This window comes from Magnolia sinica, chromosome 4 (assembly GCF_029962835.1).
Source record: "Magnolia sinica isolate HGM2019 chromosome 4, MsV1, whole genome shotgun sequence".
NCBI lineage: Eukaryota > Viridiplantae > Streptophyta > Magnoliopsida > Magnoliales > Magnoliaceae > Magnolia > Magnolia sinica.
Genome location: NC_080576.1, coordinates 14,432,176 through 14,459,247, shown reverse-complemented (window position 1 = coordinate 14,459,247; position 27,072 = coordinate 14,432,176). Strand labels below are relative to the sequence as shown.

Sequence of the window (27,072 nt, the reverse complement as noted above, 5' to 3'; positions counted from 1 at the left end):
ACGGTGTGGCCCATATGATGAGTGGGAGAGCATTATTTTTGTGGTACGGATATCCTCTACAATCTGCATGTTGGCGGGAAAGGTGGTACGGTTTAATTTGAGTTAATATTTGCCACGTTTACATTTCCTAAGTGCCTGAGTATCAAGGAGGGTGGCTAACATGTAGTGTGTGTACTGACATGGGTGTGTACTAACAAGCTAACCCAAAAAAAAAAGAAAAAAAAAAGGTGCCTGAGCATCAAGCATCATATGGTGCCAGAGCATCAAATATCTTTCCTTGGAAATTCTTTCATTTAAATTTGAAAGAGATTTAAGGCTCTGCACACGCCAAGTTACCTGTAAAAGCTTACTGTGCTTGCCTCGATATAGCCAGCTTGAATAATGATTCGAGGTAAGCTAAGCTTTATATGACTCAATTTGTTTTTAAAACGAGTCGAATTTACTCACGGTGGATATTGACTCAACTTGACTCGGCTTAGCTCGAATATATATTATGTTATATTTAAAAATGAAAATAAAAAATTAAAATTTAAACCTTACCTGGCTATTCCTTTATTACCATTTTCCTTCTTTAGTCAACCCGTCGTGCCATAGCTCCTTTCTCTCTCTTGTGCCCAAGTTTCTCTCTCCACTCACCTCAGCCCGGCTTAACATCTACTCAACTCGTCTCAGCTATATAGCCTGCACTCGGCTACTTGATTTACTACCTCTCTGGCTCTATCTAATATCGTTAGGTTAGGAGCAGGCTCGATTTGACTCGACTCGACATAAGCTCGCCTCGACTTGATTTACTGACTCACCTCGAACTCGGCTTGAAAGGTTTGACAAACAAGCTAAGCTTTAATGGTAAGCTCGAGAATAGAACCGGCGTGTCAAGCCAAGCTTGGCCCACCTCAATTCAACTCCGCTCAATGTAAATTAAGCCCTATTTATAATGATCGGAACCGTGCATCCTTCGGGAATTGCAGTTGATTAGATATTAACCGTAACTTTCTTTGATCAAATCATATCCCAACCATCTAATTACTAACGTCTTCATACATAATATAGATCGTTGCTGATATTATCAAAACAATTGCAGGTTTCATCTTTGGCGTTACCACTATTAGGACCTACTGAATGAACGGTTCTGATATGCTCTATATATGCTACATGCTCGGGAATGACATGGACGCATATTCCCTTCCATGCCCGTGTGGCACGATCAGGAGACCAGCTCCATACTTTCAGAAGAGTGTAAGTGTATTCGCTCGCTTGAGATTCAGAGGATTCTTCTGGATTCTCCTGCTAACGTGGAACTAATTGAAGAGATCTGGACCATTCATCAGGCAGAAGTCAGGACAAAGTGTGAGAATGTCCTATTGGAAAATTCAAAACGGTTTAAAAATCAGGAACGCCGCACGTGTACAACTGATGAAGCACGCGTCACTTCTGACAACGAAGTGCCTCTACCTGATGAATAGTCCAGATTCAAATATATCCTCTGTAGACACATGTGGAACGAAGTGTGCCGTGTCCCTCTCACACGAGTGAGTAGCATTAATATCCAGATTGCCAGATTTTTCTTCAGCATTCTGCCTCATGGATGAGCTTGAGATGTCCACACAGAATTCACACGTGCCAACATAACAATTACATAGGGTTGCAATATCTGCAATGGAAGTATTCACTTGCGAGCCCACCCTATCTAGGGCTTCTACTTTTTTAAAAACTTGAAAAGAATAACGGTTACATGAATGGGGAATGGCCCAGTTTCGTAGTCGGTGATGAGATATGGGCTTGATCTGACCATACGATCATATGTCCCATACGGTGCTTGGCTGATCTTTCCCACCCCTAGAATGATCCAGACCATTGGCCTGTTGAGACCCACCATGGATAGATCATGCCCCAAATATCTGCAACAGGAAAAACCTAACCATACAACTTGAGTAACTCCAAATGGTCGGTTGAAAAGAGAGCAGCAATGTCCACATTCCACTGAAAAAACTGACTGAACATTTGTGGCTCGAACCATCCAATCTGGTAGATATTCAAAGGTTGTCCAACCCCAGTGAGCCCGACAAAACCAACGGTCCAGATCACTGAACCATGGACCTGACCTGTACAAACTAAAAAAACACGTTATGGTTATTCGATCCCACCGGACAAAGGACATCCTTACGAATGTTGGAGGGATCTCTTTTTGCCAACCACGACAATTAGCAGTGCTTGGCACACCTAACCAATCTCATTCACGCATCCATCCCCACCCTACACATGGATGCACGGCCAGGCGAATCAGACCGTTCATCAGGCTGTCCCCACAGTGGATAGGACAGTGGCCAGCGGGAGTAATTTAACCATCTGATCAGTGGCCCCCGGGCAGATGGTTAAGAAGAGATATAGTTAATGGGCCCCCATTCTGGTTGGACGGTTAGGATCTTCTAATCAACGTGATGTATGCATCTTGTCGAACCCACAGCAGACCGGCCAGATAGACAAGGGTCTAGATTAGCTGAACATGCAGCAAAGCTTACGGTGGAGATGGACAAATGACTCAATACCAGCTATAAATGGGTGGGATGACTAAGATCTAGTCAGAAGGGAAGGTGACTTAAAGACAACGCTAACGCAAGGAATATAAAATCAGGAGATGCCGGATGTAGTCTCTGGTGATAGTTCACTACCATTTTAAAAGATACTGGAGACTCATCCAAACCACACATACTAAAAATCTCCGAGAAGATTATGAGGACACGTACTTAAAAAAATCACAAAAACGGGGCCCCCGCAGATGGCGGAATCGAAATTTCCTTGATGGGAGGAGATCCCTGTCTTTTCAATTCGTATGCCGCAAAAAGATGCTAGCAGGAAAATTACATAAACCGTCCACGTTCAACGGCGGAAGCGGATTGTGTGGTGACCCCAACACCATAGATATCCCTCGTTACCGGACTGTGGGCCCACCGTGATGTGTGTATTTTATTCAAGCCGTCCATCTGTTTTGCCAGCTCATTTTAGGGCATGAGCCCCATATTAAAGCATATATAAAGCTCACATGGACCACAATACAGGAAACAGTGGGGATAATGACGTCCACCGTTGAAATCTTCACAGGGCCCACCGAGATGTTTATTTGCCAGCCAGCATGTTTATAAGGTCACACAGACCTGGATGAAGGTAAACCTTGACCCAAAACCTCTGTGGCCCCAGATAAGTTTTCAACAGTAGCGTTCAATTTCCACTGTTTCCTGTGGTGTTGGCTTCCATTTTCGGCTCATGCCCTGAAATGAGCTGGTAAAACGGATGGATAAAAAACACATGTAGGCCCACAAAGTCCGGTCACTAGGAATATCCCTGGTGAACACTCAATCTGCAGGCAGATTTAATCAATCATTAGCTAGGATCTCCTTATATGTAGGTCCAATCAAAGATATCTTTGCAGCATCGCCCATCCACGGTGGGTCAAATCAGACCAATGGTTGGGATCATCAAACCAAGGGCTTCTCCTGTAGAAAGTACAAACTGAAAACCTGAGCACTACGTGAATATTCAGGCCGAGGATCCTATAACTCTTCTGCACTGAATTTAAACCTTTCATCACAACTGCCAACCATTCAAGTATGGAGAACATTTGAGGGGAGTTTAAGGTGGGGCCATCACTGAAGATGGATACATGTGAAAATAAGGCCAGTCCACTTATCAGAAAGGTCATCCCTGAATGAAAAGAATAGACAGTTCTCAAGAACTTGCCAATGGTCCACATTCAACATATACTTGTGTGGCCCTATTGATGAGTGGACCACCCCAATTCCTGCATACATTCATCTTTATAGCGGGGCCTCACATCCACCGCTCAGATGCCCAACACACTTGAGAGGGCAATATCTGAGCATACAAAAATGCAGCCGACAGTGACCTGATCAAAAAATAAAATTTATGGGTAGATTGATGCATGCATGCATCAATGGATTTCTAGGATAATCACAGTTTCCAGACTCAAAAGATTGCTGTCACTTTACTAACAGTTGTTGCAATTCGGCTGACTGGCTCCATCCAATCGAATCGCTACATTTACAAGGAAGTTAGAAAGAATTACGGGCAGGCAGTGAACTGTTTCATCTTTTGAACGATCTGGCAGCTCTGGCAGTCTTGTCGAAGTCCCACATCGAATACTTGGCTTTTCCTGATTCTTCTCGACTTACTCCGAATGAGAGGTCCAGAATATCAGCCCGCTGCTCGTGCAAGATGAGTTGGTTAGTAGGGACATTGCTAATAAGAGCCATGCATGCATTCATGGACATGTACACAGATCAGAGACAAGCAAGCTTACCTGATCAACACAAACACACACTGCAAGACACCTGCAGTGCCCGTCCACGCTGACGGGCCATCAGCCGTTAATGCATCTTGCACCAGCAAGCCCACGGATGCCGCCAGAGACACAAAGGATACAACATATGCAAAGAAAAGCCAAAGTTTCAACCTGTAATTTCAGAAGTGGTATTAGTGAAAAGGGTTTTCACTGATACTGTATAAATCATTGTTAGTGTAGGCCTAAAACAGCAGACTCCAATAATTCAAGAGAACTGCAGTGTCAGTAGGTAGCAAAATACAAAATGGTTCTAACACAACAATCAAGCAAAATGCCATGAATCCCATGATGCTGTGCCAATCGCATGCATAGATATTCATATTAAGGGGCATCGTCACAAACCCAATAGTCACCACCATCGTCATCTCAGCCCTATCCCAATTAATTGGGGTGGGCTACATTAATCATGTTCCACCATTCGAGTATCAAATGCCATAACTTCACTTAGGACATAGGTCATCAAATCTTTGTTACTGCCTCCATCCACGCCCTTTTGGGCCTTCCGCAATGTACTCTCAAGCCAATATGGAGTATTTATAGCCCCCAAGCCTAGCCAATGATGCGTTACTGCAGTAGGATTTCTGCAAAATTAGGGGATGGGTCCTGACAACTAACATGATTGGGTGGAGCATAGGGCCCACCCTCAGCTGAGCCAAAGATACTCACGGTTTGTGGATAGAATGTGATTCAAGAGTGGTATCTTTCGAAAAGATTAAGGCCCCCCAGAGGGTAATAGACATGGAGTGTCCAAAATTCTTCCTCTCATTAGCATAATTTGGAGGAGTATGCCCCATACTGTTTACAAATGAAATACCAAATCCAAAGTAACTTATCTAAGCTTAAATGTGCAACACAATTACTTGAGCAACAAATAATTTTGGACCTTGAATAAATGGATACGTGTATGTAAAACAAATTATGTATCATAATAAAAACCTTAAGAGAAATTCAAGCAAAATGAATGTGTCCCCAGGAAATCTAGTTCAGATAACATCATATCCAAGGGAGTCAGTTCCCATCATGCATGGTAAACAGCTAAAGTTACTACTAGATGTTTTTCACACAAAATCAAACTCTATTGATTGGAGGTCTAACTCTACATTGTGTAGTCATGCTACTATTTGGATTGTGTGGTCAGCCACTATTTCCTGAAGGAAAGAAATGTGACATTTCCAACCTTACAAATGGCAAGTTCCACATATTACATATTGAACAGACAGAGCCAACCATATTTTAACAAGGGATCAGATCAATGGTAGATACCGTGCCTCCATGTCATTGCTACACCCACGGAATCCACAGACAACTGAAAGTGGCCAAATGGGTCACAGACCAATAAGCATAGAATTCTGAAGATCCTAATCCCCCAATCAGTGGGATAGAAATTGACAGTCAGTGAAGAAAACAAAAAAGGTCATCTAATGGTCTAGTTTGCAATTTTTGTTTGTTAGCCCCTCACGTCTCCTTCCCATAGCATGCTCTTGACGTCTGCTTACTTTTAACAAAATCCTAGCTTATATTTAATTTATTTATAAAAAAAAAAAAAAGTGGTCAATCACTGGAAGAGGGCACAGTATGCATTGTTCAGATCATTATATGCATGTGTATGGCCCAATAAAAAGGCACAACAATTGTTTGCCTCCAGAAAAATCGGACCTCTTCCCAATAAAAGCCACACATACTTTGACTGGGAATTGTTGATGAACAGATGTACCTTCTCCCCTTCAAAGAATCACAAAATAAAACAGGCCCTGTCACCCAGGGCGTCTCAGTTGTCTCTCTCTTCATAATTGGTCGCCTTTAAATCCTTAATCAGCTACAGCCAACCTGGTGATATTTAAAGTACAAGGATGATAATAAATATTCAAAAGAAACAGGTGAGATGTGTGTTTGAGGGACTACTACTCATTTCCTTAAAGAGTGCCCAAGAAAACACCACTTGGCTCTTTGATCCAACTAGCAGCATCTTGCAGCACTGAAGACAGGATGAACTGATGCAGGATCATGTCCAGCCATCAAAGTTTGATGCTAAACTCTATTCTATAGCAAATGTTTATTTTGTTTTTGTTACACTGCGTCATCCACTGTAAGCCCTGTAAGCCCATAACCATACCATTCAAACTGTTCAAAAATTGTTCACAATGTCCCAGGTTTCAGCCCCAATCTGTCCCCACAACAGATCTTTAAACCAGCCTTACTCCTTGTTGTGGGATGTCAGCACGAAGTGGTCATTCTAACACTTCATGATACAGTTCCAATCCATATTCCATGCTTACTGCATAGTGCCAATCCATCATCCGAGACTTCTCACGCCAGTCCTATTGATCTTCCTACCATGTCCCTACCCATATTCCATTCCCTGCTATAACAACCTTCCCAGTATGTTGGCCGTTCATAGACGGCAGCTCATACTAGAAGGTCATCATAGCAGGGATTAAAGAAGCATGAGAAGACAATGAGTGAGATAGCAAGAGACAACAATGTGAAGTGTGGAGAATGATTAAAAAGCTAGCTGATGATCTAGATTCTTTGGATGGGCAGGTAACTGCTATGGAGGAAGATACAGAGAAAGTCAAACTCCAATTCATCAGTTGGAGTATCAAAGGAAGTGTCACTAGCAAAGTCTTAAGGGTGGATCCACTGAGTATTTACGGGACCAATTGAGGAACCTACTGGTGAATCTAATTAGAACATTGCGAGACCAACCAAAGGATGATCAACAGCCCAAATGAAGAATTCTGAAGAGAAGCGGCTTACAGGGCATCCTTTATCCTCTCATTTTGCATAAGATTCAGAAAGCCAAACATGAACAAAAGAAAGAACTAAGCACCACCAAGCAACTCCACTACCGAAGAAGTAGAAACCATCATGGAGGGCACAGGCAGCAAAACGACGAAAGAGGCAGTGGTATCTTAAATGATGTCAACCTGTGAAGGAAGTTCATAGCAAAACGTGTGGGGAATGTTAGGCACCTACCAGAGCCGGCATGCGAGGGAAGCAAAGGCAATGTGTGGGGAATGTTAGGCACAAATCAACCCAAAGCGAGTTACTCCCAAGCCAGGGTGAACTGATGCAGGACCATATCCAGCCATCACGATAGGACCGGAATGAGCCCACATGCTACACAATCGATGGATCAAGCCCAATCTATTGCAGACCCTGATCAACAGTTTTGATCACCCTTTGGTCCCATATTTGTAATTGGAAGGTCCAAACAGTCTCAACAGGCCCCACATGCAGTCCCAGTTGTGTGACACCAAAGAATATACATAATGCAGGCTTCTTAGAGCCAAAGATAGTTTCTACGAATCTTTGACAGCAAGTAGCAAGAGTAGATTTATTTCCTTATTTCTCAGGATAGCTTTTCATTATTTGTTAACCTTACGTTTCCTTATTTTTTAGGATGCCTTTCCTCTATTTGGTAACATATCTTTTCACGTAGCTTTCCTTCACCCATGAACTTTTTTGCTGATATCTTTCTTTCATGTGTTAACAGTCCCCGTTGAGCTAGAACTTTCTTTGTGTAAGACTAGCATGCGTATTCATACAATCAAATAGAGAGATCACAATTTTATTCGATTAATTCAAGTCAAAATTTCCTCTTTCCAGCGACTGAACGGGGGTGAGACTGATTCTTGAGGTAAGACTCCTCTTCACATGGTGTGACTTCATGCAGTTATCCCTATTCTTCTCTTTATTCTCTCTGACAAATGTCCATGTGTGGTCATTTGCATTCCTACAACCTCATTGGATGCTGTATTGTTCAAAATATATTTGGAGATCAAGAGATCAACCTACACACCAAGGTAGGCTGCCTAACTATTGAACCTAGAGAAACTAATTCTTGAAATCAATTCCAGATTTTGTATATTTGATGAACATTCCCGACAACTCCATCTACAGAGCTAGAAAATCATCCAAATGCTCAACAAGTGAGAGTTCAGACCCTCATGTACCTAAGACCCTTATACAACTGACAAGTGGACCATGATCAAAGCCTGGAATGTTGGGAAGACACCATTGACCTTGCAACCTGTCCAAATAGTGAACTGTGTCCCATGACCGGTTTGATCAGTCATATGGGCCCGACAATCTGTCCGAACAGTTCTTGGGGTCCCTGATGATGGTCCTATTGACCTCTGGCCCATAGGCCCATACAGTTGGACTACCATAAAACTTAGCTCTTTTCAAGAAAATCAAATTATTGATCATGTAGGAGTCTTATAATAGCATAATAATAAGTAATTGTCACTCAATAACCTATTAAAGAAGGATTTGTTAACAAAAATCTATAGGTAACCTTTTCCGGTCACTTTGTTTTTGTGGCCACCTTGAAGGTTCTAAACATCATCCAAGTGATGCAAAATTGGTCGGACTTTACAGCATTTTGAATTAGCTTTCAAACAAGACCAAGATCATGTGATTTTGGCACGAATTGAGCAGCTATGACCCACTTAGTTCAGGGTTGCGTGGTTGTAACGGATTTTAGGGGTACTTTCATCATCAATATTTTGTTAACGTCAGAATATAGGATACGTATGTACAGCTATACATGTACAGCTGTATATACCATAGTTATGTGGATGGATTCATGTATATTTGTTAAGATCCCCCATCTCTTCTATATATTCTTGTCATTCTCAATGAAATATACGCAATAAAATTTCCACAATGAAGTCTCTTGTGAATAACATTGTATCAGAGACATTCATCAATCCTCTGCCTACTGTGGACCCCACACGCTGTCCATCCCTTTTTTTTACTTTTTTTTCACCTGTTTGTACACCATCCGAATGCCATTCAAAGTTTCAATCATATGTGACTGTGGACCCCACACCCTTTAGGGTAAGCTGAAGTATTTTTTTAGCAGTGGAGAGAAATACTCTTTCAACTCATTCCACAAGTGAGAAATACTCTCTCTGGTTTTCTCTCTCCCTACTGGTTCAAAAGAGTTGCTCATAGCTGCATGAAGCATGAAGGTAGGTTTGGGAGTGGGAAAGTGTTTCTTTTAAAATGTAAACAAGTATAAATAAGAAGGAAGTGGGAGCGACATTCCAAAGCAGAGATTTGAACTGGGAGCAGCACCTAGTTAAAGGAATCCTGCAACCAAGGAGCTAATGTTGATTTCCATTCCTGTCGCTGCTAGAATCAGGTTCTGAAGCCCATTCAAGACAAGCCAAAGCCCAATCAATCGCAACACAACATCAACCCTCCGCTGCCCTTGTCGTTTGCAGCACCCGTCTTCTCCTGCTCCAGCACATTCCCTGCACTTTAACCTCAATGCCACAAAAATCAGCATCATATTCAGATCCAGCACAACCCATATTTTCCACCAGCCCCTGTCACACTCAGTCCCCAAATCCATCACTAGTAACACAAGAGCAGGCATACCTGTGCGACCAGTTGACACTCAACAACCGACCCATCATCGTTTTTGTCAGCGTCTCTGGCTGTCCGCACTCTGAACTCATCACCATTTCCATTACAACCATCACTCACTACAGATCATCCCAACAACTATCAATAACCCCAAACCCCAAATCTTAATCACCCATCTGAAACATCAGCCCCATCACCATCGATCACCCAACATCCACAGCCAGCACCCAACCCTGGCGAAACCCACCTTAGCCACAAATCTTCCTTGTTTCCTCCGGTGACCAGACCAGGCTCCTACAAAAACCTGTCTCTGCCTAGTTGAAGATCTGACAGACCAAATCCTGGTGTCATTGCCACACCACCACCGCTGCAATTCCTCTCTGTGAACCATCTCTACTGCTCACTGTTGCACACATCTATTTGCTACAGCCACCGTGCCATCCAAACCTGACTCCGGGAATGATCAACCACAACATCAGTAAAATCCGACAGCCACCGGATGTGTACATTGACCATTGCGAACAATCTCTACCCTTCACTGAAAAAGAGACTTTGAAACCCTCAGCAAAACCCACCTTTGCATGACAGCCATGGAGAACTTCAAACTAGCAGATCCACCCATTTGTTGATTTGACGCCAATTGCAGAATTTGTTTCTGCCACTTGAAGAAATCATCTCTTGCCTCCTAGTCATTTGAAGAATAAGAGGGAGGTTAAGGGCATGATTAATCCTCACCTCTTGTATGATACTCTGCACATGCATACACAAATTGTGCAGCACTTCTCTTTTTCTTGGTTCGGCGCACTGTGACTGCTTGATAATTAGCGCACCTTCGTATTCAAGAGGGATTGGAGCTTTTCTGTCTATTTTGTACTTGATCTGTGAGTGTACTTGGAATCTGGACCGCTCACTTTTTTACTTCTAACAATCCACTTGATAGCCATCAATTGGATGGTTAGAATTACTTGATTGCTGTGATTTTAGAGGTTTGATCCATCAACCATGCGACCCCATAATTTGGGTGGTGTAGATCACCATACGTGAGCCTTGAATTTGAAAAATGGGTCACCATCATAACATTTTCAAAATAATGGTGACTCATTGTAAGAGTCTAGCCCTCTTTTTGTGGAGGTTGGCGAGACAAGTGAATTTGTCTAGCATGCGGTCATACTTTCTAAATTACGTAAATGCCCATTTACAAACCTTTTTTTGTCCTTTTCATAAGGCAAGGTTCTAGCAAGTCAGAAAACTAATTGTGGGTCACTCCTAGTTAATCACATCATATACAGTTGACTTGTAAAGGAATCTTTATGAACAATTGAATGGATGAAACAAAGTTTTCTTTACTTACATGAAATGAGATTGTTTTAAGAGGAGAGATTCTTCTACATTGGATACTTCACCTTGAATATTGTTCTCGGTTAACCCCGAAAACAGTTCTTCACCTGGCAACTCAGATTTGGTGCATCTCCCAATAGAAATCCCTGTTTCTATCTTGAAACTTGTTTCTGGTTGGACTCCGAAGTTGTAGACTTTTCTGCACATCACAGTTGCTGGAATCTTATGTTTATAGCTCCTATCCGTGCAACAATTGATGGAACCTCTCTCCTGCTTCAGAGCCCAATCCAAATGCACATCACAGGTTCGCTAAACAGGCTGATAAATGTAACTTTCAGTCCAAAGCTTCATGAAGAGAAGACTCGTCGTTATGGTTGTTGTTCCAAAATAGGATCACCCAACCCCTTTTCTCAGAGAATTAATGAAAACTTTTAAGGACAGATCAAAAGGGAACCCAATACAAGAAACACAAGCTAACGCCCTCTTTTGCCAAAACACCATCAATACCATTTTCCTCTCCTAACATGTGCCAACAAAATCTTTAGCTTAGAGGCAATATCCTGAATTTCATTAGATACAAAAGGCAATTCCACACAAAGGATGTCCACAAGATGACAATTCTAAAGACACCTTCCATTATGAGCAACCAGAAATACTTTCATTATGGCTTCAGCGTCCTCTCTTCTTGCTTATTGGCACGGGTTCAAGTTGGGCAAAACTAATTCTAAGCTTTGGAAAATGGCAATCATGGCAATCTGGTGGGCGGTTTGGAAGGAGCGTAACGACAGATGCTTCAACAATGTGCAGACTTCGGCTCAAACTGTCGGTTCGAGAGCAAAGCAGTTGCTTATCGAATGGGCCTCTGTTGTGCCCTCTCTAAAAAATTTCAACTTTTTAGGATCCTAGTTTGCTTCAGTTCTTTTTTTTCTCTTGCTTCTGCTATCTCAGCAGCCCCTCTTGTTTTTTCTCTTCTGTTCGTTTTTTAATACAATCTTGTTACTTTTATTTTAAAAAAAATTATTTATAAAAAAAAAAAAAAAAAAGAAGATCCTTATAGCTTCCCTGAGGACCAAGCCTCCACTTTCATGGCTTTTCGAACCCATCACCAACTCTAGATCTTATCATTGGCATAGGGAAATCAAAGGTACTCATCCAAAATATTCATATAGTGAACCAACAGAATCTGAACCTACCAAGCATTGGATAGCCTCTCTTCTCATGTTTGGTCCCGAGACTCAAACCTTATGTGAAAGTCTAAATTCACAATTCTCTGCTGCCACCGCCAGTCCCATGTTGAAGCTGTGCAGGTCGCTAATTCCATATTGCTTTCCACTCTATACTTGTACATATCTTAATTAACGGGGCATTCCAAATATTTCATATAGCAAACGAATAGAATCTGAACCTACCAAGTACTGGATAGCCTCTCTTCTCATATTTGGCCATGAGACTCGAACCTTATTCGAAAGTCTAAATTCACAATCTCCATTGCCACTACCTATAACACGTTGAAGCTTTGCAAGCCACTAATTCCATAGGCTTTCCCCTTTGTACTTGTGCACATCTTAATTAATGGGGTGTACCTTTCCCTTCCAGCCCATTCTGCTTTGGAAAATTTGATTCGTTATATTTTCCCAATTGGCAACAACAATCAAAATATAATAAATCAAAACATATAAACAAACATGTTAGACATTGTGGCTCTGATAGACAGTTCTCAAGATATACTTCTGCTTTTCTTTTCTTTTTTGGAAAGGCACACTTCCACCGCTGCTTCTAAATGAGATTCAACTCTTCTTTTTTGTTTTATTTTTTTATTGTTAGCGTTAGTGCGAAATTTTATAAGAAGAAAAAGATTGCATTAAGGGCCTGATTGGATTCATAAGTGGAAAAAAAAAAAAAAAGAAGAAGAAGAGGAAAATGGAGTTTTTCAGAAAACGCCGTTTCTAGAAAACAGTGAGAAATGAAAAGCCATTTCCCAAAAGGGAAGGGGGCAGTCACTGTATCATCATGAAGATGGTGAGTTGGAACATTAGGGGACTGGGGTGCAAAGAAAAGAGGGTGCATATCAGAGACCCATGCAAACAAACCAGAGCTCAGCTTGTGACATTGCAGGAAACAAAAATGTAGAAACTAGATCAGAGCCTTCTAGACTCAGTTTGGGGAATTAAAGAAAAGGAATGGGTCATATAGACACAGAAGGTGCAAAAGGGGGCATAGTGGTGATGTGGGACTCGAAATTGTGGAAGGCAAAGGACTCGTGGTGCGACAAATTCTCAGTCTCAGTTCAGTTAAAAGGTGTGGCTTCCGGTGCAAGCTGGGTCTTCACTTTAGTCTATGATCCAAACCTCACAAGTCTTAGGTATTATAAGAGAACTTTGATTTCAATAAAGTTATTTCTCCCTCTACTTGAATATTCTTGTGTGTATACTCTTCTCCGTATACTCGTCTATTTCTTTGCAATTCAAGTGTCATGATCTCATTGACTCAATAACCAGGTTGCACCATTTTGGTATCAACTCAAGTCATCCTTGAGAATCTTTTGACTCTACATCATCTCATAATGGCTTCAAAAGGAGTGAAACAGGAAGAGCTTGTGCAAGTAACACAAATTAATCATTGCACTCACAGAGCGAGTAGATCAACTCAACGCATACGATAGGCAATCTCACTAATCAAGTGAGAGAGCTCTAACGTTGAGGAATCCAGAACCAAAGTTGGCACGTAAACACAGTGGAAGGTCCCCCACCAAGGTCGTAACCAACAACGGGCAGCACCGACTCATAAAGACACCAATAATCAAATCCTTCGATTGTTGGAATATGACAAAGAGACAGGAATTAAGGTAGAAATTTCGTAATTTCATGGTCGTTTGCATGTTCACGACTTCGTCGATTGGCTAAATAATGTGGAAAAGGTGTTCAAGTACAAGAAAATCATGGACAAATAGGAAGATTAAGTTAGTAGCTATGAAATTTTCCAATCACGCGTTAGCATAATAGGAACGATCTCCGAGTTGAATAAATCCGTCAAGGTAAGGAATAAGTAAATTCTTAGAAAAAAAAAATCTTACCAGCGACTTATGCTAGTGAACTCTGTCAAACATGACACAATTTGCAATAAGGGAACAAATCAGTAAATGAATACGACAAGGAGTTCCATACATTGGAATCATGGATAGAAGTTTGTGAACATGAAAACCAAAAGATTTCAATATATCTTAATGGTCCTAACATGGACATCATAAATAAATTGGCTTTCAAAGATGTATGTAAGATATCCGATGCATACACACTTACATTAAAAGCCAATGAGATAATTAGTTGGGGACTTGGGAGACGATTTAGGCATCATCAACAATGGGGCAGCATGCTAACTTCCAACATAAGGCAACTGCAAGGCATCCCATAGATAGAGGGAAGATAGGCCAACAGCAAACAATGAAGCAAACTCCAACCCCGAGGGGTAGTTATGGACAAGGGGCTAATGTGCCCAAGACAGGCAAAACAACATTTCCTTTCACATGCTTTAAGTGTGGGTAACCGAAACATCATTCTTTTTACTATCTTGAACATCAGTCCACACTCCACAATTAAAGTAAATTTGGTCGAGCAATGAGAATATGTGAAGACACTCTCAACCACATACAAATGAAAGCTAAAGATAACACAGAATATGAAGAACATGCATATGAGGATGGGGCGCTTGTTGAGGAAGATGTAGCAATTGTATTGGTGATATGGCAAGGCGCTGGTTATCCAATGGACAGTGCTATCGATGCCTTGAGTAATTGATGGGGAGTGATGGTTGTGGCACAATATCTTCCACGACACTTGCACTTCTAGTAGAAAGAAATGCACAATTTTGGTATGCGGGTGTAGTAAGAAAATTGTCTCGCAAGAATTGTGGACAAATGAACCTCAAAGAACAAGCATCCATGCCCATATCAGATTCGTTGGTTCAAAAAAATATAAGATTTTTTTCTTCTTTTTTTTTTTTTTGAGGATTGGAGAATTTTATGTTAGCTCCACGTGTTCAATTTCCTTCTCTATTAGATCTAAGTACAAGGATGAAGTATGGTGTGACATGGTCCCCACAAATGCATGCCAGAATTTGTTAAAAAGACCATGGTTGTGGACCTAGATATGGTGCATTAGACTCGAGCTAACACCTATTCTTTCACCAAGAATGATGTTAACATCACATTGCACCAAATAAAAATTCTTCCAACACCCAAATCTAATAAAGTCTTAAAGACGAGGGTCAAAAATCACTCTATGCAAATAATAATAATAATAATAATAATAATTGAAGAGGAAAACAAGGAGACTGGCATCATTTATGTCTTGCTTGCAAAAGAAGACACGAAATAATCAAATGTTCTGCCTCCTATACTAGAGCTCATTCATGAATACGAAGACTTGGTGCCCGAAAAACTTTCAACTGGACTTCCTCCTATGAAGAACATTCAGCACCACATTTAATGTCGGGTTCTAGCCTACCAAATGTTGTGCACTACCGAATAAGTCCAGTCAAACATACCAAGCTCCACCAACAGGTTACTAAGTCGTTATAAAAGAGTTTAATTCGTGAAAGCATGTCACCATGTGTTGTTCAAGCATTATTAACCCCCTAAGAAAGACGAATCTTAGACGATGTGTGGACAGCCGTGCAATCAACCACATTACTATCAAGAATTGGTTTCCTATTCCTCGTTTGGATGATATGTTGAACATGTTGCATGCAGCAAAGATCTTTTCAAAGATCGACCTGAGTAAATATCATCATATACGTATTCGGCCCGGAGATGAGTAAAAAATCATATTTAAAACTCAAGACAACTATAGGGATGGCTCGTCGTGCCATTTGGCCTTTCAAATGAGCCAGTCATGCCATTCAACCTTGCGAATGATCCAAGCACCTTCATGATGCTAATGACAGAGATACCACGTCCTTTCATGGAAAAATCTTTAGTTTATTTTAATAATAATCTTGTTTTTAATCATGATTAATCTATTCACCTTGATGACTTACAGCAAATATTTGATGTACTACAGGAGTCACTATTTGTTAACTTGAAAAGGTACTCATTCCTTGTTGATAGTATTGTGCTTTTGGTGTATATTGTTTCAGAAGAAGGGATCAAGGTTTGACAAGGAGAAAATCAAGGTCATTTTGGTGTGGCCCATCTTACAAACCCTTTCGGAGGTCCATTCTCTCCATGGTTTAGCAACATTTTACCAAATATTTATCTAAAATTTTAGTACAACTATCGTAGTTGTCATCAATTACATGCACCGAGCCAATTTCGAATGGACTAAAGCAACAGATTGAAGTTTCAGCACCATAAAAAAGAAGATGATGAAGATCCCAATTCTTGCACTTTCAAACTTCAATAAAGTCTTTGATGTGGAAAGTAACGCTTTCTAATGTTGGCATTGGCGTGGTGCTGAGTCAGGAAGGAAAATGAATCGCTTTCTTTAGCAAAAAGCTTAATGATGCACAAAATAACTACTTCACATATGATCTTGAGTTCTATGAAGTAGCCCAAGTGCTATGACATTGGAGGCATTACCTAATTCATCAAGAATTCATTCCATACTTAGACTAACGCGCTGAGATATCTCAACTCCCAAAAGAAGTTGAGTGCTCGTCATTCGAAATGGATGGCTTTTCTACTAGAATACAATTTCCTTTTGTGTCAAAGAGTTAGAAGTTAGAACAAAGCAGTGGGTGCTTTGAATAGAGGTGGTTCGACTAGGAACACCCGTCGTGGAGGTTGTGGGATTCGAGGTACTATAAGAATAATACAACATGAACCCCATTTTTAGCAAAGTGCACTGCTCAACAAATGTGGGGATGATTAAGATCCAAAGCGTGAATTCATCTCACGTGATAAATATTCATTCAAGAGTTCACACTCATGCCTTCTTGAAAAATTGCAGAAGAAGCTCCTATTTAAGCTACATAAATGAGGATTAGGTGGACACTTTGAAAAACATAAAACATTAGCCATGGTGGAGAAAAAATACCATTGGGTGACTTCAACGTGATCCGATTTGCGGAGGAGCACTCTCGTAAAAGGAGAACAAGCCTCGCCATGCAATCTTTTTCCAACTGGATTCAGGATCAGGAGTTGGTTGATCTCCCTCTAGTAAGTGCCAAATTTACATGGTCTAATGGACATAAATCTCAAATTCAGTCGAGATTAGACAGGTTCCTTTTATCTTCGGACTGGATTGAGGAATTTCCCTCAGTCCATCAACTCGTCCTCCCGAGAACGACATCTAATCACTGCCCAATTCTCCTCTCTGTGGTCGATGTAAATTGGGGCCCCAAGCCTTTCAAATTCAATTCCGCCTGGCTCCGCATCGATGGCTTTAAACAGAAACTATTGGAGTGGTGGCCCTCATTCCAGGTGACTGGCAATGCTGGTCATAAATTGATTTGCAAACTCAGATCTCTTAGGGAGAAGATCAAAGAATGGAAGGAAGCAGAATTACTAAAAAGGGAGCTCGAGATTGAAACTTTATTTTCTAAACTACATCAAATTGACACTTCTGTTGAGGGTAAAGATCTCCCAGTGGATGTACTAGCCAGGCGCATTCAGATCATTCAATCCTTGTCGTCTAGAACCCTTGAAGATGAACATTCCTAGAAGCTGAAATCAAGGTCTAGGTGGATATCGGAAGGAGATAGGAACACAAAATATTTTCATAGATCAGCAAGTATGAGGGCTTGGGCTAAGGCCATCCATAGCATCACTGTAGATGGAAGACAGGTCGATGATAAAGGTGAGATATCTGACATGGCAGTGGCTCATTTCAAATCTCTCCTTTCTTCTGAAGGATGGTCCAGACCTCGTCTAGATGGTTCCAGTCTCTCCTAAGTTCGGAAGCGGATGCTCTAGAGGCCCCTTTCTCGGAAGAGGAGGCAAAAGCGGCAATCGACGCATTGGAAGGCGATAAATCCCCTGGACCTGATGGGTTTCCTATCACTTTTTTCCAATGCTTTTGGGACACTGTTCGTCCAAATGTTATGAATTTCCTAATGGAATTCCATTATCGGGGAAGGCTTTCTAAGGGTATCGGAGCCTCTTTCATTACCCTCATCCCCAAAGTTGCCAGCACTAGTTCCTTTTTCGGAATTCAGACCCATCAGTTTGATAGGCAGCCCATACAAAATTCTGGCCAAAATTCTATCCACTAGGTTATCGTCAGTAATGGGGAGCCAGATTTCCAAATATCAGAACGCATTTATAAGGGGAAGACAGATTATAGACGGAGCCCTGATAGCCAATGAAGTTCTCCACACCTGCCACAAATCGGGGAAGAAAAGCATCTTCTATAAGCTCGACATAGAGAAGGCGTACGACCATGTCAACTGGGGGTTTTTACATTACGTGCTTCTCCGTATGGGGTTTGGAGAAAAATGGAGGAGATGGATCAAGTCATGCATCGAATCGACTCGTTTTTCAGTCCTTCTCAACGGTGTGCCGAAAGGCTTCTTCTCTAGTAGCAGGGGTCTTTGCCAAGGAGACCCTCTTTCTCCTCTCCTTTTTCTCATAATTGGTGAGGCCCTCTCTCAAATGCTGCTTAAGGGTCAAAGCACTGACCTCTTTCGAGGGATCTCAATGCCTGGAAATCCCACACCAATTCCTTATATCCAATTCGCAGATTACACTTTGATCATGATTGAAGCGGACTCCGAAGCTATCACCAACCTCCACACAACTCTAAGATGCTTTGAGGCAATCACAGGTTTGAGAATTAACATGTCCAAGTCTGAGGTTTTTGGGGTGAATTTATCGGACCATGACCTCCCCACTTTCGTTGATTCCTTGGGCTATAAGTCCGCTACGTTTCCGACGTTGTTTGTGGGGGCCCCCAATATCGATGTGGGATAAGGTGGTGGAAATTTTTGAAAAAATGCTAGCTACTTGGAAATGTAGGTACCTGTCTATGGGAGGCAGGCTCACCCTTATTAAAGCCGCCTTATCCAACATCTCTATCTACTTCATATCCCTTCTTCGATGCCCGCAATCAGTTCTGCGTCGGATTGACAAGCTGAGACGAGATTTCTTATGGTGCGGCAAGGATAATCAGAAGAAATTCCATCTTCTGGACTGGTAAGAAGTGTGCAGCCACTTTCGGGAAGGTGGTGCGAGCATCAAAAACCTGAAAGTCGTGAATCAAGCCCTTTTGGGAAAATGGTCCTGGAGGCTGGGTTCGGAACCGGAGGCTCTATGGAGTAGCATCGTCAAAGGTAAATACGGGTCCTCCTCAGGGGGGTTGGTGGACAAAGGACTCTTCAACTTACAAAGCTTCACATATTTGGAGAGGCATTCTTCAAGCCAAAACGCCTGTTGTTGAGAATGTTGGCTTCAATCTGGGGAATGGTGTTGTCATATGTTTTTGGGAGGACCGCCGGTTGGGGGATTTGAGACTGAAGGATAGATTCCCTAATATTTATCGCCTAGTCATCAACAGCGAATCTTCTATCGCCAACTTCTATTCTCTCTTCGGCGCAGGTATTGTTTGGGACATTCCTTACCGCAGGAATCTTCACGATAGGGAGGTCAGTGAATATGCAGAGTTACTTGATTGCCTCTCTAGAGTTTCTCCGACCCAAACAGAGCAAGACAGAATTATCTGGAAGAGGGACAAATCATCACACTCTTCGGTCAAATCCCTGTACGCAGCTATTGCCCCCACTCCTTCCCACTCTTCTCTGGCCTCTCCATTCATCTGGAAATACCCAGTTCCCCCCAAGTTCATCTGCTTCACTTTGCTAGCGTCTAAAAACCGGATTCTAACAATCGACAATTTGAAAAAGAAAGGCATGCAGCTTGCCAATATCTGTCTCTGCTGTATGGACAGCGAGGAATCCGTCGATCATCTCCTGGTTCACTGTCCGTTTATATCCCTGATTCGGGTAGATTTTTGCAACAGATTTAATGTCAGCGGGTGCGTGCCGGCCTCCGCAATCCAGACGCTGACTTTCTGGCACGGCTTTAAGCTGGGTAAAATCAGATCTCGTGTTTGGAGAATGGCTTTTATAGCAATCTAGTGGGCGGTCTGGAAGGAGAGGAAAAACCAATACTTCAACAATTCTCAGTCTTCGGCTCAAGCTGTGGGTTCCAGGGCGAAGAATTTAATTATCGAATGGGCTGCTAATGTCTCTTATCTTAAGGATTTTAATTTCATGTTCCTAGGCCAGTAGTCTGCTGTTTTCTTTTTTTTTCCTCTCTGCCACCTCGGCAGACACTGTTGTTTTCTCTCTCTTTCAATGAAATTCTGTTGCCTTTAATAAAAAATAAAAAATAAAATAAATAGCATTGGCCCCTCATGCGCCATTACAATAAACAATTCGTAGCATGATGCCAGTCGATGCCAAGTCTCTAAAGGTCCTATGCATAACATTGGCCTTTATATGCTACTTCTTGTTCCCGTCACACCATGAGTGGACATTTTTATGGAATCCATTATAGGTCTTCCTAAGACTTAAATGGGAGCATATTCAATTTTCGTTATGGTGGATTGTGTTTCAAAAATGGCCTACTTCATTCCATGGAAAAGAACAATGGACACTATGCATATCACATTATTCACAGAGATTGTGCAATTTCATTGGGTACCCAAAACAATAACTTTGAACCATGATTCGAAATTTGTGGGGCACTTCTAGCGCACTTTATGTAAGCAAGTGGGAACTAATTTCAATTCTCTAGTGCACATCATCCTAAAACAAAAGGTCAAATCGAGGTAGCCAACACGAGCATTGGCAACCTCTTGATAAGTTTCATTAGCAATAACATATCCCAGAGGGACTTAGCTCTACCCTAAGGCGAGTTTGTGATGCAGGACGTGTGATTTAACCATTTGAATGCAGGAGATTATTAACGGATTAATCAAAATAAGTCAAATACAATAACATGCCATTCTACGATGATTAAATGAGTTCCAAATAGATAATAAAATTCAGATTTATGTTAAATCACAATCCCACGCGAGCATAAACCACCTAAGCATGAAAATCTAAGGCCCGATGAGAAACCGGAACTCTCACGTTAGCATAGGTATGGATCTAATTCAATGGGTAGATTTGGACAATTCTAGGGTTAGAAAATACAGGTTTTTAGGGTTATTGGGGCTGGGGTTTTACCAAATTAAAGAAGGAATGGGGAAGAGGGTGTGTGGATGTCCGTACGGTCTGTACAGACAGGGGAAGATCATAATACACTCTTTGGTTTTGATCGATTAGGCCTAGGTTATGGTTGTAGGATGATGGGAAGTGAGACTATGTGAAGTATGTTAAAAGGTAAGGAAGATTTTGGTTCCAAAGTGGAGAACTAGAAAAGATGAGAATGAAAAATACCTTTTTAGAGAGGAATAAGATAGAGATGAAGAGGATAACTAGGCTTCACACCTTTGGATTCACACCAAGCAGTCTCTTTTCACAAGAGAATCTCAAATAACATGAGAGAAAAAGCTTTTCCAGCAAAAGAAATTTTTTCATTCCATAATAATGGGCTAGGGCTAGACGTTCCCCCCTTATATAGTCTCAATAAATGTGTTTTGATAAAAATACCCCCCAATAAAAACAAACCTCATATGTCGCATGATGCAATAAGCTGCAAATAACGCGTCCTAAACTATAAATAACCATAAAAAACATAAAATCAACTAATCTTAATACTAATGATCAAAGTGATCAAAGATCACAACGATCCAACTGCCTGATCGAAGGATCCATACGATTTAACGGTTCAATTATCATGTCCTCGCGATCCAACAGTCAAAACTTCTCAAATAAGCAGTCAACATGCATCTTCCTAGTGTATGGTATTCGAAGATGCACAATCATGCATGTGGGGTCTTCCAGTCCTTAACGCGGTCCACCCGGACCCATCCACGAGTCATCAAGCCAAAGTGAAGGCTGGGTCGATCTCCTCCTCTGGTATACTCTAAATGATCGGATGTCCTCGTCAGTTTGCTTACAACAACTCAGTAAATCATACCCCACTAGAAAATCCCTATTCAATATCATAAAAGGGAAAAGTTTGCATCATGTACTTATCTTAGCACTATTACTAGTACAAGATTAAGTGGACAAAGATGTTAATGCTTTTGCCAGGCACATCCTATACTTGCAAGCTTGGATGATTAAGAAGATTGAGAGCAACAGGAAGTACCGAGAAACTACAAATGAACATTGACGAGAGAAGATATATAAAGGATGTGACTTAGTTATAGGGTATCTCTACCAAAAAAAAAAAAAGGTTTCTAATGGGAACTTACAGCAAACTCAAGTCTAAGAAGCTTAGTACATACCAAGTCAAAAAGGAAATTGAATGATAATGCCCATGGGATCGATTTGCCAGATGACTTTGATATCTCGTCGACTTTCAATGTGGTGGATTTGTTTGAGTACCATGGCAAGGTGATGTGCAAGATGGAGTCATTACCAACATGAATAAATAACTCCCCCAGAAAAAGAAGCACGAACTTAAACAAATGTTGCTCACGAGGACTATTAACACTCAGTGGGGCCAATAAAAGCAATAATTTGTGAAATAAAAGAACAAGACCTATTCTGAATGCGCATGGATTACGGGCGAAGAATTGAAAAGATTGGATCTAGAACTGTACTTCTTGTAGGAAGCGTCCAACTCGTCGTACAGCCCGAGGGGGATAATGTAGGCCAGTAGCCCACTGTATGCCCAACATGTGCTGATTTTAGGCTATTTGTTGCAAAATTTAAGACTAAATATCAAAGATCGCATTTGACATTTGAGGTAGAGGGGGCTGATGTGGAAGGTATGGTTAATAGATTTTGGAAGTATTTAGTAGATTTGTTTTTTGCTACTTTAGGCCAAATCTTTGTCTATGAGATTCTTCTTCTTTTTTCGAACTTTTTAATGAAATTTTTATTATCTTCAATAAAATATTGATTGATTTGAAATCAATCTAATAGTTTGGGAATTTTTCATTAATGATCCATAGGGATTGTCTTTGGAGACTGTAAAAGAAGTGGTGTTGCAGGTAGGCATTCCACATTTTTTGAGTTGCAATTTTTCTTAAGTATTGAAGTTTGGTGTCAATAAAGTTAATTTCCCTCTCTACTCAAATATTCTCATGTGTACTTTTTCTTTCTTTCTTTTTTTTCTTTTTTTTTCCTTTTTTTTTTTTTTTTTTGAGAGAGAGAGAGAGAAACAGCAATTTATTAAGAAGCCTACGAACAAGTTGGAAAAGAATACAACACGACAAAAATCAGACGGCCAAAAAGTGATTTGCAACTAAAGCTGCCTTTACATAAACAGCCCAAACCAAAACAAGACCTTTGGCCTTCTTAAAAAGAGACTCTTATGTGTACTCTCCCATCCATTTCTTTGCGATTTGAGTGTTGAAATCTCATTGACTCAATAACCGGGTTGCACCAAGGGGCCAAGGAAGTGCCACTGCATGTTTGACATAAAAGGATAACACACTGGAAACACTCCCTACCTTTAGATGCATCTTGCTCTGGTGTGGGCAAGTGGGTACTGCCAAAGGTCAGGGCTTTTCTTGGACAGTCGTGACCTATCATGCAAATCATTTGTGTCGTTGTCAAAATCAACTCTCTTCCCCATTTTATTGAGATAATCCCCCCGCTAACTCTATCTATAACAGTACCCGGACTCTCGACCTTATTTCGGAAGGCATGTCCACTCCTTCCAAATAGACCACAAGATTGCCACGACACACAATTTCCAGAGACTGCATGATTCCAGCTGAAGTCTGATTCTTTGAGGGCCCGTTTGGCCGGTCGGATTGGAAGGGATTGGAAGTTAAATCCCGGGATTGGCCGGGCGTGCCAAACAGAGTCGGTGATCTGATCCCAATCCCATGGATATTAAGACAATTCACTGACAACACAATCATTACCTTTAAATCCCAGCCAATCCACCCTAATCCATTCAAATTTGCCTGGGACATGTTTGGTTTGAGGGATTGGAAGGGATGGGAAGGTTTAATCCTGGGATTGGCCGGGCGTGCCAAACAGAGTGGATATAGCAATCCAGGGATAGAGCAATCCCATGGATCTCAAGATAATCCACTGACAACACCATCATTACCTAGAAATCCATGTCATCCACCTTAGTACCAATCAATCCCTTCCAATCCACCCGGCCAAACGGGCCCTGAAGATCTTGGTTGTTGATTCTTTGGATTTGCATAAGCTATTTTAGGCCATTACATTTTGGCAAAATCTTCCTAGACCTATTTGTCACACTATCTTGGAAGATGTTGATTGATATGGAATCAGTCTAATAGTTGGGAAATTTTGTTAATGATTTACACTCCTTGGGGTCCATAAATAATGCTGTTCTAGGCAATAGAGGCATTACACCTTTTCTGAGTTCTACCAAAGCGTTATTCAAGTACTTGAAACTAGTGAAAGAATTTGATGTTAATAAGTTGTTTGTCTCTTTCTACTCAAATACTCTCCTTCGTTTTTCATCCATTCATCAAAATATCATTGATTCAATAACCAGATTGAAGTGGAGGCCGCTATTTGTTTATGACTGAAATGTAATTGTTGATGGCTCTTCCACTGGGAAACAAGGGGTGACTTGGCATTGGAGGTGTGTTGAGGGATAGAAACGGAGAAATTGAGTGGACAGTTCTTGGACCCATTTGAGTATGAAACTCTAGTGACAGGAATCAAAAGATCTTAAGAAAAGACTCCGTATCTTTCCAGTTCCTTCAAGGCTTCACTATGGAATGAATTCAAACATTTCTTGGGAAATGTAACTCAAAGCTGCATCAATTTAATTCCTTCTTTTTTATTTCCTTCTTAAGAGATCTCAGTCTCAACTTAAATTCGTCGAATAAAGGGGAAGACGAAAACATAGAGTAAGCATCAATCACAATCAACGGTTCTCTGACCACAAAAACTACAATACCCCACAACTGACAATAAACCCTAGCGGATTCTTTGAGAACGAAGATCCAATACCTCACAACGCATAGAATCAATTCGATACAGGCAAAGCAGACTTCGATCAGGATAAACCCCAATTTCATGTGCGAGTGTGCGAAAAAATATAAATCCCGTAAAACCCTAAAACGCAATTAAAAAAGAGGACGGAACTGACCTCCATTCTCCTTCTTCGTAAGGGGAGTAATCAATGTCATCTCGTCTGACGCAATTAAACATTAGGGCGGCGAGAGATGCGAAGATGCCTGCAAAAAGAAATCGATGGTTAAAAAAGGTAAAAGAAAAAAAAAAATCAGAGGCAGAGAGAGATAGAGGGAGAGAGAGACCGGGAAGATAATGGAGGAAGGAGATTTTGACGGAGCTGCAGACGACAGCGTCGACCCAAAACCACCAGCCAGCACCGAAGACGGCACCCGCTACGCCGGGGCCGAAGATCGCCCACAGCTCTGCGAGATCCATCAGATGCAGCAGCAACAACAGCGGCTGGAGAGAGAGACGAGGGATCGTTGGATCCTCCAAGACGCCTTGGAGGATGTTTGGATGCTTCGCGTTCTGGCAATGTTGTTTGAGAAATGTTCGCATGCAACGTTGTGTGGTGACATTAACGTACAACGCTTCTTTTCTGCTGACGTGTCACTTTAGAGTAACATCCGAGCCGTGAAAAGGGTGGATCGTACCATTAAACGCCTTAAGTAGGAATCAGGACAGCCCACTCGTCAGGGACGCCACGCACGTACATTGATTCAGATCAACGGATGTCCATCGATTACACAATGTGTGTCCGACCTTGTGAGAGGGCCATCCTAAATTTCGCTTCGGTGATCTTTGCGATGTAGCCTGCCTTTTCATGGCTCGGATGTTATAAACAGGTGGAATGTTGCGAGGAAATGGTTCATTGTATATTGGAATTTTAGCGTACAGCGCGTACATGAAACTCTCTCCTTGTTTACTTCGGCGGGACGCGAGAAATGGATACGCTACACGTGAATGTCAAAAGGCTCGGGCCTACCGGGACGTGTGTAACATCCACTCCATCCATCAGGCCATCACGTGTTGAAACGTGAGATGCAAAATAAGGGAAACGGATTGCTACTCCCCCTGCCACCGGCCAATGGCCGGTGGTCGGTTCTCTGTGGACCCCACTATGATGTATGTCTTTCATCCATGCCATTCATCTATTTTTCTAGATCATTTTATAGAATGAGACAAAAAATGAGGTATATCCCAATCTCAAGTGGACCACATTACAGGAAACAATGTTGAATGAACGTTGACCATTAAAAACTTTTTGGGGCCATAAAAGTTTTGGATCAAGCTTATTTTTGTTTTTTTACCTTCATCTGAGTCTGTATGACCTAATTAACAGATTGGATGTCAAATAAACAGTACAGTGGGCCTTAGGAGGATTTTAGTGGTGGATATCTAATCACTATTGTTTTCATGTGGTGTGGTCCACCTGAGATTTATATTTCTCTTATTTTTGGGATAAAGCACTAAAATGATCTGTAAAAATGGATGAATGGAAGGGATAAAACACATACATCATAATGGGGCCCACAGAGCAGTGACCACCAGCCACCGGGTGGGTGGCAGCGGAGTGGACAATCCGTTTCCAAAATAAGGCCGGTCTAAAGTCAGGTGGGCCACACCGCGGGGAAAAAGTGGAATGGAGACGCATCTTTTGGGACTCTCTAAAGTCTTGGGAAACGGATTGGTTACTCCCCTTGCCACCATCTCGTGGCTGGTGTTCGGTGCTCTGTGGGCACCACCATGATGTATGTATTTCATCCATCCTGTTCATCCATTTTTACAAATTATTTTAAGGCTTTATTCTAAAAATGAGAGGGATATAAACCTCAGGTGGACCACACGACAGAAAAACAATAGTAATTGGAAATCCACCATTTAAATGCTCCTAGGGCCCATTGTATTGTTTATTTGACATCCAATATGTTGATTAGGTCGTGCGGAACCATATGGAGGGAAAAAACAAATATCGACTTGATTCAAAACTT

The 27,072-nt window shown here is 41.5% G+C and overlaps 1 protein-coding gene across 1 annotated transcript; it reads right to left on the bottom strand.

Moving 5' to 3' along the window:
• Positions 1-3,902: 3,902 nt before the first annotated feature.
• On the bottom strand, positions 3,903-25,617 carry LOC131242527 (uncharacterized). Its single transcript, XM_058241231.1, has 4 exons — positions 25,384-25,617; positions 25,215-25,302; positions 4,316-4,468; positions 3,903-4,217 (listed from the first exon to the last, which is right to left on the bottom strand). The coding sequence occupies exons 1-4, from the start codon at positions 25,514-25,516 to the stop codon at positions 4,184-4,186; spliced, it is 408 nt and encodes a 135-aa protein (XP_058097214.1). The 5' UTR covers positions 25,517-25,617; the 3' UTR covers positions 3,903-4,183.
• Positions 25,618-27,072: the final 1,455 nt, after the last annotated feature.